Here is a 20,512-nt window from a genome sequence, read left to right as displayed (position 1 = left end):
CTTGAACGAGTAAATTTAAATCCGTAGAATCATGTATTGAAAATTTCAGTAAGCGGCCAAGTTTTTATTTCTTCAGCCAATAACATTTTGTCTGCGGAAAGAAATGTAAAAAATCGCCTGACTTACATTTTTTATCTGAAACATATTTCCGTAATTCTTGTAGTTTTCCTGGAAAATTGCCCAGCAAGCGATCATGTAAATGATGGTAGCTGCTGCAGTTCGGGGTGTGCACGCAAGCACAGGCTGCAGGACGGCCTAAGTACTTTCAGATTACATATTAATCTGTATGAGTTTTATTACATTATAACCTTAAATATTTGAATAATGTATCTTGTACTGAATAATACAGAAAAAGAACAACTTTAAAGAATAGGTTTACATTAATTTACAATGAATTAAGAATCGGTTTCTAGCTAAAAGGCAGTCTAAAATTTCTTAGTCACTGTCATCACGCATCGCACTATCAGTCAAGTCGTCATTTACACTGATGATGAATGGCTCCATTCTTTTGTCCCTTATTATTTCCTTGGCCCAATCGTCTGCTTGAAGATTTTCCATGCGATTGAAGCACTTTTCCCAATCTGCAGCAGTCGCACGGTCAACGGCTTCTGACGTGAGTTTTTCTAGGTCCTTTATTTTGACTGTTTTGTTCCACTCTGCCCCTTCTCTCTTGACTTGAGCCCAAATTATTTCAACTGTTTTGTACTGGCAGTGGTAGGGTGGCAACCTTACTACCTTATGGTCCCAAGAGAGAGCTAATTTATCAAGTTTTCCTTGAAGATGAAAGTATTTTATGGTTGGGTGAATATTTCACTTCATTAACAAATCTCTGGACCGAACGAAGGCTAAAATTACACATTTTGCAATCAATTTTTGGCTTTTCTTAAAGTTCACAGTCTGCAAATTATTAGTCAGCAAACTTCTGCACGTATTGCAACACATTCAAAATTACGGATTTTGTCTGGCTAGCTAAATCCTTCCTCTTAAGCCCTTCCAACCGTTTCAGAGGAGTTTCTTGTTCGCCTAGAATTTACTCATACGACATTTTTAGCAATTTAAAAAAAAGACTGGTTTGTGTGACTATCACCTATCGTCTAAGTGGTTATAACTGGTTTTGACTGTAGAGTACCAGAAACGCTGGTACAGAGCTATTAATGTCTGATGTTTAAGATGGTAATGCTAAATTCTAGAATGTTAGTCCCTGGTGCAGGCTGAGCAAGTACCTTGGTTTTTTGGTGTTGATGGTGAGGCCAAAAAGGTCATTTGCATCCTTGAAACTGTTGAATGACTGTTCAATTCCTCAGGTGTAATAGCCGGTGATGCAGTATCATCAGCATACTGCATTTCAGTTACTCTAGTAAGACTGGTATGTCTTCGCGAATGAAGTCTAGCCAAGTTGAAAAGGCCACCATCAAAGCGGTATTTAATCTATACCAATATTATTGGTCCATTATTGGACATTATCAATTATCCAGCTAACTCATTCCTGGTTGCCAGCATTTCACCCCAGTGTGCTAAGTTGGATTCATCAGTTGGTAAATAGCACACCCACCAAGACGCATGGCTAATACATACCGTGGAGGGCACTGCATAGGCTACTTGGAGCCACCGGCAGCGCCAATGCACTATGAGAGACTTTGTCTCATTATCAAAAATTGATGCCTGCCTGGCGATCAGATGATATAGATGTAGATTCCCACTAACTACTTCTGATGATTTTCGGAGACGCTGAGCTGCCAGAATTTTGTCCCGCAAGAGTTCTCTTACATGCCAGAAACTATACAGACACGAAGCTGACATATCTGAGCACCTTCAAATACCACCTAACTGAGCCAGGATCGAACCTGCCAAGTTGGGGTCAGAAGGTCAGCGGCTCAAATGTTTGAGCCACTCAGCCCGGCTTGAATTCGTTAACATTTCTCAAATCAGCAGATAGTTTTTCGCCACAAATGTTTAACTTACTGATGCTGCAGGGCTTCTTCCATCTATCAAACCAGCCAACACAATCAGTAAATCAAGCTCCCCTTTTAGAATTTGAAGACTTTATCCTGAAAAATAGATCCTGAAATTAGTTTCTCGCACTTAGATAACAGACCCGAAAAAACACCAGGCTGAACACATTTACTATCCATCTTTAACTGCACTTACAGTGCGAACTCAACAGATGCATGACAGGGAATGACTCGGTAAGGTGGCCTGGAGCGGATAGGCTTCAACTAGACAGCACTGCACGATCAGCGTTGCCAATCCATGCTCGGAGATAAGCGACTCTCGACCATCTGTCGCTTCACCGTTCCCATATCTGACGAAAGCACAGTTTTCCTCACCCGCCTAATTTGGTGGCCGCGACAATAGTTCACTTATGTTTGTTGAAGTTTTAACTTGATTCTGTTAATTAACCATGTACGTGTGCAGCCTAGATGAAGAGGAACAGGCCACTCCCCAGACCTAAACTATCCAACACGCTCTGTTCCTCTTCATCTCGCGCCATAGCTTTACCGCCTTATGGGCTGGTTTACACGGGTAGAGTAGCGAGGCGAGTAGAGTGGATAGTAGAGCTACTAGCATCGTGTAAACGACCGGGATAGTAGCAAGTAGAGTAGAGTAGTTAGTAGGTAGTAGAGTAGAGTGGGTTTCCGCTGCGGTAAAGTAACTCTACCACTATCCTTCCCCCTCCACCGGAACCGAGCTCCGAGAGCTGGCGGAGAAGTCCGAGGACCCTCGATTTTTCAGCTGGCGCATCATTCGACTGCTGTATTTGCATGTGTGTATACGGTGGTATTACGTTGAGCGTTTATTTGGCAGCAAAATGAAGTGGACGGAAGAAGAAACTTGCAAATTTGTGGAGCTCTACAGCGAAAAAGAATGTTTATGGAACATAAACAGCGTTACTTATAGAAATAAGAATATGAGACGGGCGGCGGAAGAGGACTTGATTGCGAAAATGGGTAAAGAGGGTTTTGGGTTAACGGAACTTAAACAGAAAATAAAAAACTTACGATGTACATACAATCAAGAACTCATTAAAATACGAAGATCCAAGAAGTCTGGAGGTGGTGCCGCAGACATCTACACTCCGTCTCTTAAGTGGTTCACGATAATGGATGCCATGCTAAAGGATGCTAGGAGTAAAAATGAAACCCAGGCTGTGGTAAGTACACTATATTGTTCATACATATCTCACATTAAGTAAAAAGCAATAACATTCACTGTAAAGTTTGTCATCCTGAGTAAAGTATATTTTGTAAAGTAATAGTAAAAGTTAAGTACATTAGGCCAATTCATCCACAACGTAACGTTATAGCTGAGTGATATTAAGGGGAGGTACACCTTTGGAGGTGAAACAAATGTAGGTGTGCTGTGCTGTAATGAAGAACAGACTACCATCTTTTCTATGGAAGAAGGATTTTAAAAATACCTATACCTATAATAGTTTCGAAGATGCAACATAAAATATAAACAAGTGTCAGCTGGATTTTTACTTAAAATGAAGATTTCTCAAGTTTCAATGTTACACAGCGTGTTCATCATGTGTCTCGACATGTTTAAGTTAGGCAATACAATGGTGCAGGACTGTGAACATTAATCATATTAATAACATACATAGGGACCTACTACATATCCAATGCCACTGCCATTCATTTTCAGCAATAACAGTAATTTCCCCAACAAATTGAATAGTTTCCATATGTTGTTTGGAATATCCAAAATAATTATTGTTTACAGTACAGTGTCAGATCTAGAAGCCTAAGCTCTACACCTGGGCCGTACAAGCAACGAACAAAAAAAATAGATCAATAATTGGGATATTTATGGCGAAGAAGCTACTGCAAATTAGGCCTACGCCAGCGTAATTTACAGTGTACTTATGGCCGGTTACGTCTCAAAACTCACGTGCGAAAATTAGTAGCAAATGGTATCAAAACTCACGACTGCAAACTAATAGCTAAATTAATATTCCAATGAGTCTCAAAATTCACGACTCCGGATAGCAGGTGCCTGCGATGACGGCAGGAGGGGTGAGGTGCGCGGTGACTCACTCACCAGGCCTCTCCTGAGGCCACAATACCATTAACATTAAATTTATATCAAAAGGAAAAATACGTTATATTACCTTTAAGACCACAGAAAAATGTTTTGATAATAATAATAATAATAATAATAATAATAATAATAATAATAATAATAATAATAATAATAATAATAATAATAATAGTACACCTCTGTGTCATTCACCGACCATTATTTTCCCCTCTGTGTTGGGGTGGCAGAGTAACATCCACAGTATCCTCTGCCTATCGTAAGAGGTGACTAAAAGGAGCCCCAGGGGTACTTACATTTTTTAGAAAAGGCCCTTGTCTTTCTTTGCCCGAAACCTTCATTTTCTCGAAGTATGGGCCACCTTCCATTTTTTCCCTCTGATTAGTATTAATAGAGGATGGCTGCCCAGTTGCACTCCCTCTTAAAACAGTAATCACCACCACCACCACCTTTCATTGTCTTCAACACTTACTGATTTTTAAAGAACCTTTCCACATTTTCTTGGCTGGGGAAAGAACCACCATCATAAAATATCATCAACATCAGCGCTGTGGAGTCTTTTTTAAGTCATATAGCAACAGAACGTCAAAGATAGTGATTAGCTACTTCGCTATATTTTAGATAAAATTCTGACACATTTTAATTTATGAATTTATAAATTTGGTGACCCAAGTAGTCAACACTACAAGTATAAAACATTGCGTTTCATGTAATCGTGTGGGGGCGTGATGTAATATATTAATCTATGCTAAGTAAGGCATCTGGCAGTACATGACTCAGTCATACGTGCGGAGCATGAGTTCATATTATTTTCGGAAAGCGTATCAGAGACCGTTCATCATACTCGCCCACTTTCTGAAGGGAATGGAGATAAGTAATTTAATTTCCCTGCGATGAGATTTATGACCAAATTAATCTCTAATGAAACTAAATGAGTGAATTAACAGTCGTAATATTTTATATCGGTAAAATAAAGTTTCTTATATAAGTGAATGCCGTCTTCTGGCCTCATAATAGAACTAAGCCCCGGTAATTACTACCAACTGAAAATTTATTTTAACTAGCAGCAGGCAATATACCTACTTTAATTTTATGTCGTCCGGCTGCATGGATACATGGTTAGCATGCTGGCCTATGGTCCAATGGGTCCAGGGAGTCCCAGGTTCGACTCCCGGCCGGGATTTTCACTTTCATTTGTTAATTCCTATGGCTCAGGAACTGAGTGTTTGTGCCGTCTTCAGCATTGGACTTCATGGATTGCAAAAAAAGAGGAGTATTTCTATTTTTCATCTGTTCACATAATTCAATCGATTATCCATCCGACACATTTACACCGAAAAATTTATTCATGACGCAACCGATTATTCTACGCAATATAACTGAATGATATTTGCAATTCATTTGATTATTTATTCCATTATTTAAATAACCGGATGGAAGCTATTTGATTTTTTTTTTAAATATCCGATTGTATCATTACTAGTAGGGTGGGCATATATCCATTCAAAGAAGAACTGGTCCTGCTCGTGAGGTTTGAGACTGGCCCAGACAGAGAAACCTATTCTTGCCAATCCTCTTCTTAGAATTCGTGAATTTTGATACTCGTGAGTTTTGAGACTCGTGGGTTCTGAGACGACACACTGATGGCCAACGGGTATTCTTTCTATAACTTTTGAAATGAATTCTGTAAAATTTCATTCGGATAAGATTTAGGTTGGCTGAAATACAAAAAAATGGAAATAGAAACATCACTACAGTCTAACTGGGGAAAGGAGTACCTCACCCCTTCACCGTGGAACATAAACCTTCGCCAGAATTATGATCTATAATTAGACTGGAGCTCGTTCATATAGTTTTATCTTAGAAATCACCACTACAGTATTCACAGACGAAGACTAGTAAAATCCTGAGGGGATGATTACACTGTCGTTACTTTCTGTACAATAATGAATAAAGTCATAAAAATTCAATCGTTTGTGTTCCTGGGTTAAAATACATGCTTGTACTGCCAGGGAACTGCTCCTTCATTAACAAAATGATTCTTGAGACGATCCCTCATGTTCTTGGCCAACTGTGTCGAGTTTGTCCCCCCATATTTCTCCAAATTGCGGAGTTCCGCTATTTCGGCTCTCCAATGTGCTGGAATTATTTCTCCAGTATCGATATTTTCTTCATCAACGGAACCCTGCTGGAAATATGTTCTTGGCGAAGTTAATCGTAACCAGTTATGTAGAGTGCAAGCAGCACAAACAATTTTGTTTATTGTTGTCAACTTTACCGCCAAGTGACTATCAAACACCCTGAACCTGCTAACTAAAATTCCAAAAGCATTTTCTACTATTCTTCTGGCACGACTTAAGCGATAATTGAATATCTGTTCTGGGACAGTTAGACTTCTCCTGTAGCTGCTATATGGCTTCATCAAGTACACTTTCAATGGGAAAGCATCATCTCCAACTAAAAAGTATCCGTCAGGTAACAGTCCATTTTCCAAAGCTTCACGAATGGAACAGTTTTGAAACACACCTCCATCAGAATTAGATCCCTTAGCACCAACGTTAATGTACGTAAATCAGTAGTTATGATCCACGACTGCCATCAGTACAACGCTGTTAGTGCCCTTGTAATTGTAGTATTCACTCCCAGAATTCGTAGGTGCACGAATTAAAATGTGTTTTCCATCTATAGCCCCGCAACATTTAGGGAAATTCCACTTCTTTTCGAAACCTTCTGCCATAGAGATCCAATCTTCGTTACTCGGTATCTGAAACAATTATGTATTCTATAATATATGAGTCTATTTATCGAATTGTTCGAATACAATGGTTGTTTTTTTACAGGAAACTATGCCACAAGATGAAGAGGAAGAGGTTGAAGAAGGAGCCGTGCATGACGCACAAGATGGTACTACAACCGAGACGACTGCAGAGCTCCTCCAAACACCAACATACAGGAAACATCAGCGAGGAAAAAAGAGACGACTGGAGGAGTTAACGGAAGCAGTAAAGGAACTTCGCAGTGTCAACCAGACACTAGTTGAGGAGGATTCTCCCAAAAATGAAAATGACGCGTTTGGGAAATTTGTAGCATTTTCCTTAAATGCATTACCTCCCACTCTGGCTGTTCTGGCGCAAAGTGAGATCCAAAGTACCTTAACACGGTACAGACTGCGCTCACTTGGAGCAAGTTCTTTAGAAAGTAACAGAACCATAGATATCTCCACTCCTAGCTGTTCATATGAATCAGATACCTCCACTACGTCCATTCCACACTCCATGTTCCTACTCCAGAACTCCCTGCTTTCCCCGCGTTCATCAGTGAAAGCAGTTGATACACCACAAAAGTTAGACGTGTCAACGCCAAGCAATGACGTGCTATGTCAATCTTGGCAAATGTCCGACCAATAAAACAGTGAACAATGTGATAATTATTTGACAAACTTACAAAATGTGTTAAATATAGCCTGTATTATCTTTCTTCTTTGTTTTACATTTTAATCCTAAATTATTTACCAACTAATGTGATTAAAACTATATATAAAACCTTTTAGGAAATAGATTTAATATATACTTCTAATAATTGATATTTTAGAATATTGTGTGGAATTGTACCTTTATGAAATCCTTTAGACTGCTGAAGATTGCATCACAGACTTCCGGAATAAACTTCGATATGGCCGGCTTTGAAACTCTGAAAAAGTGAGATAAGGTACGGTAGCTATTACCAGTGGCCAAGAAGTTCAGAGTCACCTCAAGCTTAACCCTCGGTGTTATTGCATCTCTCATCACTGTGTCGTGTTTTTGAATTTGCGGTGTTATAATATCTAACAATGTCTGAAAGTTATCAGGCGTCAACCTCATACACTTTCTGTATTCATCTTTATCCTCTGTCGCAAGTTCTCTCAGAATTAATGCCGATGCCCCGAGTGTATCTCTCTTACTAAGCCAGCCTCTTACCCATTCCCTTTTTTCCTCATTTACTTCTTCTTCTAACGCTTCACTAACCTCTTGCAGTAATATGTTTGTAAATGTCTTTAAACACTTCCTTACGATGTGCTTACGTCTTGACATGGTGCTACTACTGTACTCGACTCTACTGTACGACTCTACTCCCGTATGAACGATACGAGTGTCAACTCTACCAGACTGCGGTAGAGTAGAGTAACGTGGCTACTCTACTAACTACTCTACTCGCCTCGCTACTCTACCCGTGTAAACCAGCCCTATGTCCCGCAATAAACATCATAGAAACCTACCCCCACCCTACACGTAACGCTGCAACAATACACCACAAATACTGGCACAGTCAACCTCCAAACTCTCAAAAACGTATTCCTTAATATCAATTTTATATTCTTGTCGAGCTGAATACCGGACCTGTGAAGATTACAAGATTATTTTGTGCATCTACAGAATAGTGGTGTTAATGAAGCTATGTAATATAGAGAGAGAGACTTTCAAAGGTGGTTAAATGAAGAAGTTATATCATGTTCAAGATCATGCTTTCACATCTCTGCACAGTATTTAAAATACAATTTACCGTTGGTCTTTATAGCTATTGTTGAGAGTGAAGGAGAATTTCCTGTTGTGTATGTTTATCAGGAACTCAAGGGAGACTTCATTAGTTAGTCAGAACATAGAAAAAATGATGAACTCTTCTCAGAAGAACTCTTAAGGTTTCACCTTACTTTTTCCTGCCTGCTGGCTCTTCAGAAGTGTGTGCGCGCGCGCGCGCGCACGTTTTGTATTCAGGAATCATTCAAGGCAAATATTTTCGCACTGCAAGATGTGTGGTTAAGGTTATTTTTAATATGTATAACTTTTGCTTTCTCAACGTTTCATTTGTTTCTATATTTGTCCCTGTTTTTATCTCCTCGTAAGATGTGTATTGTTTAATGTAACACCTTGTGTTAAAAAAATAGGTTAAATGAAGAAGTTATATCATGTTCAAGATCATGCTTTCACGTCTCTGCACAATATTTAAAATGCAATTTACCGTTGGTCTTTATAGCTATTTGAGAGTGAAGGAGAATTTCCTGTTGTGTATGTTTATCAGGAACTCAAGGAAGACTTCATTAGTTTGTCAGAACATAGAAAAAATGATGAACTCTTCTCAGAAGAACTCTTAAGGTTTCACCTTACTTTTTCCTGCCTGCTGGCTCTTCAGAAGTGTGCGCGCGTGCATTTTGTATTCAGGAATCATTCAAGGCGAATATTTTCGCACTGCAAGATGTGTGGTTAAGGTTATTTTTAATATGTATATCTTTTGCTTTCTCAACGATTCATTTGTTTCTATATTCGTCCCTGTTTTTATCTCCTCGTAAGATGTGTATTGTTTAATATAACGCCTTGTGTAATATAAATGTCTACATGCTAGCCTATTTCCCACATTTTGGCTGAAGATGACGCCAAACAGCATCGAAACTAGTTCCAAGTGTAAATATATGTTGTAAATAAATTATAACATTTATTGTATTGAAAAGGTGGACCCTTTTAAGTTTCCTATCTTCCTTTCACACCACACTGCCTATCACCAACAGAAATGTGCAATAGTGAATACAGCCCTTCACATAGGGTTGGCATCAGGAAAAGCACATGGCCATAAAAAAGGACCAAGTCTACACTTCCAACACAGTTCGCATCTGCGTCAGCACCAAGGTGTGGGGTAAAGTGGAGTAATAAGAAGTTTCTTCTATACGGCCCCAAAATCAAAGTCGGAATGCTATGTGGCCAAACGGTAAAAGTGCTGCTGGACAGCTTTGACTCACTGGAAAGTTATGTGAACCTTGATTCACAGTTTTCTACTCACCATTCCACAGCTGGCTTGCCCACAGTCAGGGCTGTGCAATCCAAACTATAGTGATTAATGTCACTTTCCTACTGCTTGCATGCATAATTCAGGGATTTATTTTGGGGCCTTGCAGTGGAGACAAGCAGCTAATTTTTTGGATGTGATCTTCTCGTAGAACATCAGTTATGCAACCAAAGTTTCAAGTAGGTTTCTGCATGAAGGTTGTGACACTTTCTCTGTGAGTTTAGGGCCTGTTACAAATTTGTTAAAAACACACACTGCTCCCAGCTCTGACAATGAAACACCTGCAGACTGAGAGAAGGCTGCAATAAAATAACATTGTATACACATGGAATCATCTTATATTTTGATAAATACACATTGTCTCAGTAGAGAGCAACTATATTTTAGGTCTATGTTTCTGGGAAAGTCTCCTCCTTCTCCTGGGAGCAAAATTCTCAATCACATCTTGCTACTTTCTTCTGCAACAGGCTTGCTAATTAACAGATATGCTCCCAAGAGCACTGCCAACACTCCACAAATAAACGCCCAGTATTGTCGGACTAGTGAATGCTTCTCTTCTTCCTCCAAATGGCGGCGATCACGCTGCTTTTTCCGGCCTTGAAACTTCTTTTGAAAGCGCTCCAATTCTTCTTGGTTACGACGTTCCTCTTCCAGTCTCTTCTGTTCTAACTCTAGCTCACGAGCCTAAAACAAAATTACATGAAGTGTTGAAGTCTGGACAAAGAGAGATGATTTAAAAGACAAAAAGAACTGACAGAACATGGACAAATATTAAGAGCTAACAGTAATAAAGCTGAAAATAATATTTTAGGGCACTGACTTACCACAACCTCTAAAGGAAATGGTTACCATTTACTTAACTTGAAGTTATTTACTTGTAACAGAAACATGGTATACTAGATCCAAAGCAGTGAAAACAGACTGTTTTGCTTTTGTATATTATACAGTCCTAATAGGAAATGACCTCAACATGGCCAACTCTAGGCTGAAATATTACGAGAAGTATTCAAAGCCCCTTAAAAAAAATTGGGGGGTGGGGGTGGGGGCTGACCACCATAATAACAGCACATTTCTTGATATCGGCGTTGGCCTCGATATACCATTATGTGACAATGTTGATAGGAGAAATAGACCCACAGCACGTCACTTAGAATAAAAATTCGTTGATGTAATACTGAACCTTAGATGACAGAACCTTCCTGGTCAGAGTTCTAAGCTAAAATATTATCACATAGAGGTTTTTCTAGGCATCACAACAATATCAAATATGAAAAATTTAAACATTGTATTAATTTTAACTATCTTGGAGAGATCATTTCCTTTAATGCATTAGAGAAAGAAGCCCTGGAATATCGGGCCAAATAAACTATAACTTTAATAAGCTCTGTTAAACTATAACTTTAAGCTCTGTTTTCTGCCGAGTGCTTGGCCCTCACTCGCAACAGCAAGAAAAATAGGGTCCAAATAAAAGAGAGAAAATTCTTATGAAAGATTCTTAGCCCACATCAAAATTTCGAGGGTGAATACTGCCAGAGATCAAATGCATAGCTACTCTAAGTTTGAAGAGGTCTCACTTGTTATGGGGAGGTACCATTTCATGTTTTACAGTCATCTCTAATGTCCAACACCAGAATATCATGCAGAATTCTTGATTTTATTATGACTTAGAAATATACCACTCCACGGACAAGTGCATTGAAGGAGGATCTGGCCAGTGCTTCTGAGACACTTGTCCCAGAAATAAGTACGGTCAGGACCTGGGAGTACAGGATAAAAGATCTTCCGGAAAGAGTGAGAAGTAGAAAAGGTGCAAAGAGGTCTGAAGAGTGAAGAACTGGATTCCCTGCCATGAGGAAGGAGTACAGGAAATTCAGAAAGGCTGAGAAGTCTCAACTGTGGTCCTATGTGGCCATAACTATATGCAAGATGGATAGTGACATAAATGTCAAATCTGATTTGTGACTCTTGGATCTATGAGAAGCCTTTAATATGTTGAGTGCCAAGTGATCCCACCTGGGCATGTGAGAACACCCAATTTCTTGAAATTCACGTGCCCGTATGGAGTCGTACGTTTGTTCGAAATCGAGAACTATGCGAACCTATTTGGGTGCGCAGTAAGTGAATGTTTCGAAACTGTATAAAGCCTCTTCCTGCCATCTGTTGGCTGTCTATTTAAGGAGTATATGCTCTGGAGTATACTGAATCAGCTGCAATAATTGCTCAACAGTTATGTAGGACGTACCGGTAGGAATTTTGCTATCAGATACAATGAACACATTAATGCTGTAAAACACAACCATTTTTCTGCAATAGGTCAACATATGGACGAATACAAACATAGTTTTACGAATATAGATAACGATATGAAAATACTAAGCACAAACCCCAAAAGCCCCTTGCTCAATATAACAGAGGAATTATACATAACACTGGATCAATACACTAACCCTAATTACAATATTAATGAAATAACCGAAAAAAACCAACATCTTATTTAATAAAGTTATCCCATTTGCAAAAAATTACTACCTTAAAATAATCAACAAACAACGTCGGACGCGAACCACAGCGCAGACGACTGACACGCCCAACTCTGCCCCTACACATACGACAGCTCCCCCCACCCATCCCTCCATTCCCCTTACAGCAACAGATACTAACACCAGTAGAACACGGTACAGTACACGTCAGGCAGCCAGGTTGTGTGCATCTTATCCACTCAGCAGCAGTAAGTAACTATCACAAACACAGAAGCAGGCACTTTCAGAATAATATTTTTAAAACTTCTAATTTTAAATTCATCTTTCGCCTTTTGCAGATATTTATCAATAGTCATAGACAGAGAAAGAGCCACCACCAACAACTGATTTTACACACTAAAGTGAACTGCATTTTACGCTTTCAAGACCATCAACAACTTTGGCTGCACATACCACCTTCAAATGTACACGTATTTAACAATATTAGAATATTTGTATGCTGATAAGTGGTTGAATTTCATACAAAATATAATAATACAAAAGTACTCCATACGAACTTAAGCATAGCTCATGCTGGACGATTCAACAAACAACGCAAGATGACAAATTCATTCAAGAACGTGTTTTTACCCGTTATCTTGGACTGTAACAAGACATATGTATTTTAAAGTGTTTTTACCAAGTGTTGTGAGCATTTTAATGTGTTATATGATTAATATTTTAATAAGGTGTTCAACACGAGTTTTAGGTCATCAGACATACTCAAGACTAAGAGCATATAACTAACCACTTTGTAATATGTCAATGTCTGTCACACATTATCACTTAACAAGGCATAACACCAAATTGTAACTAATGTAAGGGTATAGTACAGCTGAGGATGACTTCGTAAAGAGTCGAAATCGGTACTGTAATTCAAAGAGTTACAATAAAATTTGTATTGATTAGGTGGATCTTTTCTTTTCTATGATATATGATAGATATCAGTATGGAACATAATGAAACTAATAAATCAAGATATTTAAGGAAGTGCATAGTCCACCTTTAATTTGTCAATTCCTGGTTTGGTGTGACCCTATTTGGGTACGTCAGAAGAGCTTTGTAAGCAGACAAAGTCATTACTGTATATATCTTGTGCATTGTTTGTTGTGTGCAGTGCTGTTAGTTTTTCTTTTGTGAGAGTTAAGTATGTTTGTTACTATCTTTAAATGTATGTTTGTTTATACAATTGTTTTTACATCGCACCAGGACAGACAGGTCTTATGATGGGATAGAAAAGGGGTAGGAGTTGGCAGGAAGCAGCGATCCCTGGCTATCTGTACGTTCCACCTATCTCTCTCCAAAGAGATAGGTGGTTTGTGACTTGCCGATACCGGTGTCTCTTCCGAACTCCTCTGACGGCCTGTAGTGAGTGTGAGTCATGTGTGTGTGCTTGTGTGTGTATTACTAGTTGGTTGGTTATGAGCAGTTGTGAGCGAGTGCGTGGTCACCCATCCAGTAGGTGAGCACGCCCAATATTGCTTTCAACAGCTGTGTATTATTTTAATTTCAAGTTTTCTGTATGTGTATGTGTTGAAAGTTATGCGTATATGTGTGCGTTGGTAAATGTGCGACCAGGTCGTTTGCCTCATTCAGTGTTAGCTGACACGGCAGTTACGAGTGTGTCGGCTGTGGTAGTCCTGGTGGTCACCCATCCATGAGCTAGCCACGCCCGGTTTGCACTTGGAAGTATGCAGTGGGTGTTTACTGACGCCATATAGCAGTGACTCACACTTGGTAAACTGAATGTTAACTTTTAGTGTGAGTGTGTGGTGTTAAATCTGTGGCCTCAATTAAGGTACAGCTTCAGCCTGGTGTGAAAATGGGAAACCACCGAGCTCGATAGCTGCACTCGTTTAAGTGCGGCCAGTATCCAGTATTTGGGAGATAATACGTTCGAACCCCACTGTCGGCAGCCCTGAAGATGATTTTCTGTGGTTTCCCATTTTTACACCAGGCAAAATGCTGGGGCTGCACCTTAATTAAGGCCACAGCCTCTTCCTTCCAGTTCGTAGCCCTTTCCTGTCTCATCGTCGCAATAAGACCTATCTGTGTCGGTGCGACGTAAAGCCAATAGCAAAAAATATGGGAAACCATAAGGGCTGCCGACAGTGGGGTTTGAACCCACTATCTCCCGAATGTAAGCTCACAGCTGCGCACCCCTAACCGCACGACCAACTTGCTCAGTATATCTTTAAATCTTTATGAGTAAACTGAGCAATGAAGGACTTAGTGTACATAGTCTGGATGATTTATTGAACAAGTCAGACAACGATATTGACGAAGAATATAGTTACAGTGATACTGAACCAAGTACAGTTGAGATTGTAGAAAGTAGTGACAATTTAGAAAGTGCTGAAAGTGAGTCTCAAAGTGAAAAAGAGGATGGGGTTTTGATACAAGGAACAACTGGGAATAATAATAATAATAATAATAATAATAATAATAATAATAATAATAATAATAATAATAATAATAATAATAATAATAATAATAATAATAATAATAATAATAATAAAACAGTAACAAAGAAATATATAAAACATGCAGTAGGATTTCACATGCCATTCGAAAGCGAAGAGTTAAATTTTTTGGACATATCTCAAGAGTGCCTGATGACAGACTTGCTAAGAAAATCTTTAACCACTTCAATAAGCCCAATAGGAAAGACAGTTCTTATGAAAAATGGTTTGTTAACACGAAGAAGGATTTGCAAGAAATGAATAGAATATATTTATTTATCACCTACAGGATGTCCCAATTACAGATGATGTAATAGAAAATAAAATAAAAAATAAAATAACATAATTAAATTAAATAAAAAATAAATAATATAGCTATCTGCTTTACGTCGCACCGACACAGATAGGTCTTATGGCGACGATGGGACAGGAAAGGGCTAGGAGTGGGAAGGAAGCGGCCGTGGCCTTAATTAAGGTACAGCCCCAGCATTTGCCTGGTGTGAAAATGGGAAACCACTGAAAACCATTTTCAGAGCTGCCGACAGTGGGGTTCGAACCTACTATCTCCCGAATACTGGATACTGGCCGCACTTAAGCGACTGCTGCTATCGAGCTCGGTAATAAATAATATACATATATATACAAGCAGATATAAATCTTCACATGTTTTATACAGATTATTCACATAATTTACAAAATTAACACGTTCCAACCTTGAGAAGAACTTTACGAATTGCAGTGGAAGGGTGGTGAAAAATGTCGAGTGACCCTTCCAGCTGATTTATTGTCCTAAGGGCTTGCATGAGCCAAGAATTTTCATGCGCAACCGTCCTACATTTGGGCAGGTGGAATGTACATTTCTGCCTTGTTCGTTTGCTTGGAACATGAAGTGGGATCAACCTCGTATAGCCGGACTGTCCACTTTACTTTTCAAGCATTTAATCGCTAACATTGCGTTCGCACACTTTCGCATGTTGCCAGCGTATTCATTCTAAGAATGATTACAAATTCTTCATACCTGCTTGAAGAGAGTGGCATGCCCAGGAATATGAAACTAATCCATTTCATGAACCTTATCTGTACTCTCTCGAGATGGTGTATGTGGCCTTTTTGATACGGGAGCCACACCTCACAACCATACTAGAGACAGGGTCTCACCAGGCTACAAAACAGTGTTTCGACACATGAAATATTACTGAAATCTTTATAATTCCTCTTAACAAACCCCAGGAGACTGAAAGATTTCTTTATAATACCATCGATGTGTTTCTCAAAGGATAAGCCATTCCTGTTACTAAGAATTACACCTAGATCATTAAACTCCTCCACACGATTTAAACTTTCTCCACTGATTTTATACCAGTAAAATACAGTGTTAATTTCCGAGTAAATGACATGACACCACACTTGAAATTATTCACTTTAAGGGAGCATTTATCACACCACTCTCATATTTTCTTCAGAACCTCTTGTAGATAATCACCATCACTGTCTTCTTCTATGACTTTATAAAGTTTCAAGTCATCAGCGTACAAGAGACATTCACTGCTCTGAACGACTGCAGTGATATCATTTAGAAACAAAACAAATAGAAGAGGCCTTAACAGTGATCCCTGTGGGATGCCAGATGAAGGTTGATAGGGGTTAGAGATCAAACCCTCGGACTTGACAAAACAAAGCTCTTTAGCCACTCGAAAATACTCTCGAACACTCCATACACAGGCAACTTTCTCTACAACGCTTCGTGTTGTAAAGAGTCGAAGGCTTTGGAGAAATCAGTATATAACGCATCAACCTGTTTACCTTTGTCCAATGCATCGGAAATTGAAGATAAATAAACTGCCAGATTGGTAACAGTTGACCTACCTTTAACAAATCCATGCTGAGATGGGTCTATGTACTGACTAAAAGAGTCATACAAGCGAATATATATGACTTTCTCCGCCACCTTCGATAAAAGCGAGAGCAGCACTACTGGTCTAATTATCGAACAACACCTTATCACCTTCCTTAAAGATAGGGATTACATAACACTTTTTCCACTCAGCTGGAAAACACCCACACTTAAATGATTTATTTATAATTTCACGTAGTGGAATTGCCAGTTCGGAAGCACATTCATGGAGGACGATGCCAGGTATCTCATCAGGCCCACATGATTTGTTCATATCCACTGATGACAGGATCCGTCTCACTTCTACCACAGAAGTTTGAATAGACACTGGATCTATTGAAAATGGGGGAGAAAAAGTTGAATTGCAGGGCTCGGAAGGAGAATGGAACTTTGCGAAAGTTTGCGCAAATGTGTTTAGAATTTTATCTTTTTCGAGGATTTCAGTTCCATTTATTAGCATAGTGGGAGGCAGACGGGAAGAGTTTATTTTATTATTAATGAAATTCCAAAAGCGCTTAGGGCGTGTGATGACGTCATCTTCTACCGACCTAACGTAGTCCCTGTACTTAGCACACTGCAGTTTTTTACATTCACTTCGTAATGTGGAAAACTGCACAGTCGCACTCTTGGCCTGATCGTTTGTATTTCCTTCTCGCCCTTTCTTTTTCCTTCAGTTTCTGAATTAGTTCTGAGTCGTACCAAGAAGGATATTTTCTGATGTTAATTTTTCGAAATGGTACGCTGTCTTTTATGACTGCATAAAAAGTGCTCACAGCTTCATCCACAGAGTGGGACTCTTTAACCATATACCAGGGGCACAGGGATAAGGTCCCTCATTAAAGAAAAATCAGCTTTCTTCCATGCAAATATGACTTTGTTTTGCGCTTTGAAGCGAAATGTCCTTGGCATAGGCAGGAAGATTCGATAGCTTGGTGATCTGAGTGAATTACATTTTCAGTTTTGACGCACTCTCCACTCCGAAGTAATTCATTTGAGACTAAAATTAAGTCTAGAAAATTATCATTCCTAGTAGGGAAATCACAAATCTGACTGAGATAGAATTCATTAATAATTTCCAGAAATAAGAATACCTCCTCGCTTCTCTGTTTGATAATGTGATGTACTTTCGACGATTCATCAGTTTTCCAAGCTAATTGGCTCAAGTTAAAATCACCGCACACAATAACAGTGTCCTGTGAGTTGAGAACAGATGTAATGTTTCCCAATGTTTGACGTAGGTCGCTAAGCCGGTCGTTCACTTCATCTGGTGGCAGGTAGCAGCATACAATGAAGACAACAAGCACAACCGGGTTGAGGGTTGACTTTCACTACTTGACACTGCCATTTCCCAGCAAGCTCAGGCTTCGACACTGGTCCAAGCTCAGGCTTTACTGCTAGTAAAACACCCCCACCATCCAGTTTTGCAGTGCTCACGGAATTTCTGTCCTTACGAAATACAATGTAACTGTCTGTTACTATTTCAGTATCAACTACAGTTTCGTTAAGCCAACTTTCGCTGATACAAATAGTCATAGTTCCCTTCACTTAGTCCAGCATTAAAGTCAGCAAGCGAGTTACGTATACTCCTCACATTTTGATAGAAAAATGTCATACCTTGATTGCTTTGGTTGGGACCTGGGTTCAGTTGTTCATCTCCGGAGAGCGCTAGCATTAGGACGACTAGTACATAGCTGGATACCTGCGGACGAGCCTGCCTCCCCTGGCTGCGGGCGCACCTTGCACTTCGGTGTGGCGACACCAAGTACCTCGAGCCGTTGAGAGAAGCTACGAGGCCAGATAAACTGCATTTATTAAACACTAGGACTCTTTCCAAAACTGTGTCTCGCGCACTGTCAAATTTACGAGTACTGTAATCACATCGGCACAAACGAACATCACACATCAAGACATCCACCTTCAGAAAAATGTTATACATATTTAAGGGTTTCCTAGAGCCAGAAGAAGCTTAAAAAGGGCTTTGTAAAATCATATGAATGTCTTTTCTTATACAGTACGCATTTTTAGACTGTAGACGCTGAACATTGGCTTTAGTTATGCCATATTTTTTTGCAGCTGTACAATTATGCTTTATTTCAGCAGGTTTAATAACCATTAAGTTAAAATTGGCATCATAATATCAAAGGGAACTTGTTGAAAATTTGCCGGCAATACACATTCCACGCGTCTCTACAATACTTTTAAGGTTTATTGTCCAATTATTTAAACAACATTATTTAAAATATGACGGGACATGTTTCGTCTAACTTGCAGACATCATCAGCCGTAAAATATTCAACAAAAAGCACAAAAAAGACAAGGACAGAATAACACACTGAAATAAATCGGGTTGCCGAATACGTCAAAATAGTGAGTCTGTTCTAGATTGTTCCGAGCACAAACATTCAAAAGTTGTTGATGAACAAACTTAAAATTATACACGAGATGATGCAGTAAAACTTGGTATTAAAATTCTTCTTGAGGGTGCTGTTGACATGCAATATTCAGGTCCGTCGGTAAAAGCTGATAATTAGGTGCACAATGTTATTTCTAGTAGAAAAAAGACGATCAACGAGCATGTGTAGGGAATCCACAGCGAGATGATATAAAGATCGTCTAATTGGTGCAAAGTTGACATTTCTTACTAAAAATTAGGTAGAATATCTGATCGTATGACGTATGTAGAAATACAGTGGATGGCCCTAGAATAAGAATAAGGACTATTGTAATTATTGAAATTAGGCAAGTTTTTTTTGTATCTCACTGGCAACTACCTCAGTAACCACGCTGTTTCTTTTTAACCCCGTACTTAAAACTCGTTGACAAACGACCGCCTCTTTATCATAGGCCTACATCGCTAGCCGCGGCGACCAGTCATACAGTGCCTATGTGTACTGTATAAGAAAAGATATTCATATGATTATACAAAGCACTTTTTAAGCCTGATTACATTTTTTTGAAGGAAAAAGTGGGAATAGTCTTGGATTTGGAGAAATACGGTAATATTTATTTTTCAGAATGAATTTAAAACACACACTTTCATGTAGTATCGGATTTCGAAAAAGAAAAAACAAGTAAGCCGCAGTGTGGATATTATCCACGAAAACTCAAATTTTGAACAAACTGATTGCCATTTCATACTGAGTTCAATGTGTATGGGGTTTTCCCGACTTTTACAAAAAATCTGATATAACGACAATCCGATATAGCGAGTAAATTTTTCGCCATTATGAATTCTCGCTATAACGGACTTCTATTGTATAATGCATCCCTTCAAAGGAAAAGGTAGTATGGCCTAGCGTTGGAACATTAATGTATAAGTGAGACCTCATACGGCAATACTAAGGGTTTTGGTCTGGCACTCAGGATGCTAAGCAAATGCTAAAAAGTAGAGATGGGGAGATTCTGAATGAGTGATTCATAAGGAACGAATCATTGCACTGAACGATTGAATCATGATTCAGTGAACGAAATGAATCGACTCGTTTTTGAATCGAAATCTGAATCGAGAGATGGCTGCCACAACTCGTTCCCTGGTTCCTCGTTCCTCGTTCGTTCTGATTCATATCGCCATTCGCCAAATCGGGAATCCGCCATTTTTGAATCAATGAGAACATGTTAAGAACGACTCTGTTACTTCTTATTTAACCAGAACTAAAAGTCTCACAAGTCAAACACTCCTAACCTAACCTTACAGGATTTTTTTTTTTTTTTATAAGAAATTATGACGTCGTTTCATGTCACACACTTCACGGAACTGTAATATACATCCAACTTCCAGGTCG

General features: G+C 39.1%; 1 protein-coding gene and 1 pseudogene across 1 annotated transcript in view; both read right to left on the bottom strand.

The window, feature by feature from the left end:
• Positions 1-435: 435 nt before the first annotated feature.
• Positions 436-8,009, bottom strand: LOC137500986 (putative nuclease HARBI1; annotated as a pseudogene).
• A 2,148-nt stretch (positions 8,010-10,157) lies between these two features.
• LOC136873801 (NF-X1-type zinc finger protein NFXL1) overlaps positions 10,158-20,512 on the bottom strand; it is a 213,111-nt gene continuing 202,756 nt past the window's right edge. Inside the window, exon 14 of the mRNA XM_067147048.2 lies at positions 10,158-10,539. Within this exon, the coding sequence (XP_067003149.2) occupies positions 10,294-10,539 (246 nt within the window). The 3' untranslated portion in view covers positions 10,158-10,293. The remainder of the gene's footprint in view (positions 10,540-20,512) is intronic.

The sequence above is a fragment of the Anabrus simplex genome, chromosome 5 (genome assembly GCF_040414725.1).
Source record: "Anabrus simplex isolate iqAnaSimp1 chromosome 5, ASM4041472v1, whole genome shotgun sequence".
Classification (NCBI taxonomy): Eukaryota; Metazoa; Arthropoda; class Insecta; order Orthoptera; family Tettigoniidae; genus Anabrus; species Anabrus simplex.
This window is presented reverse-complemented; position numbering and strand designations above follow the sequence as displayed.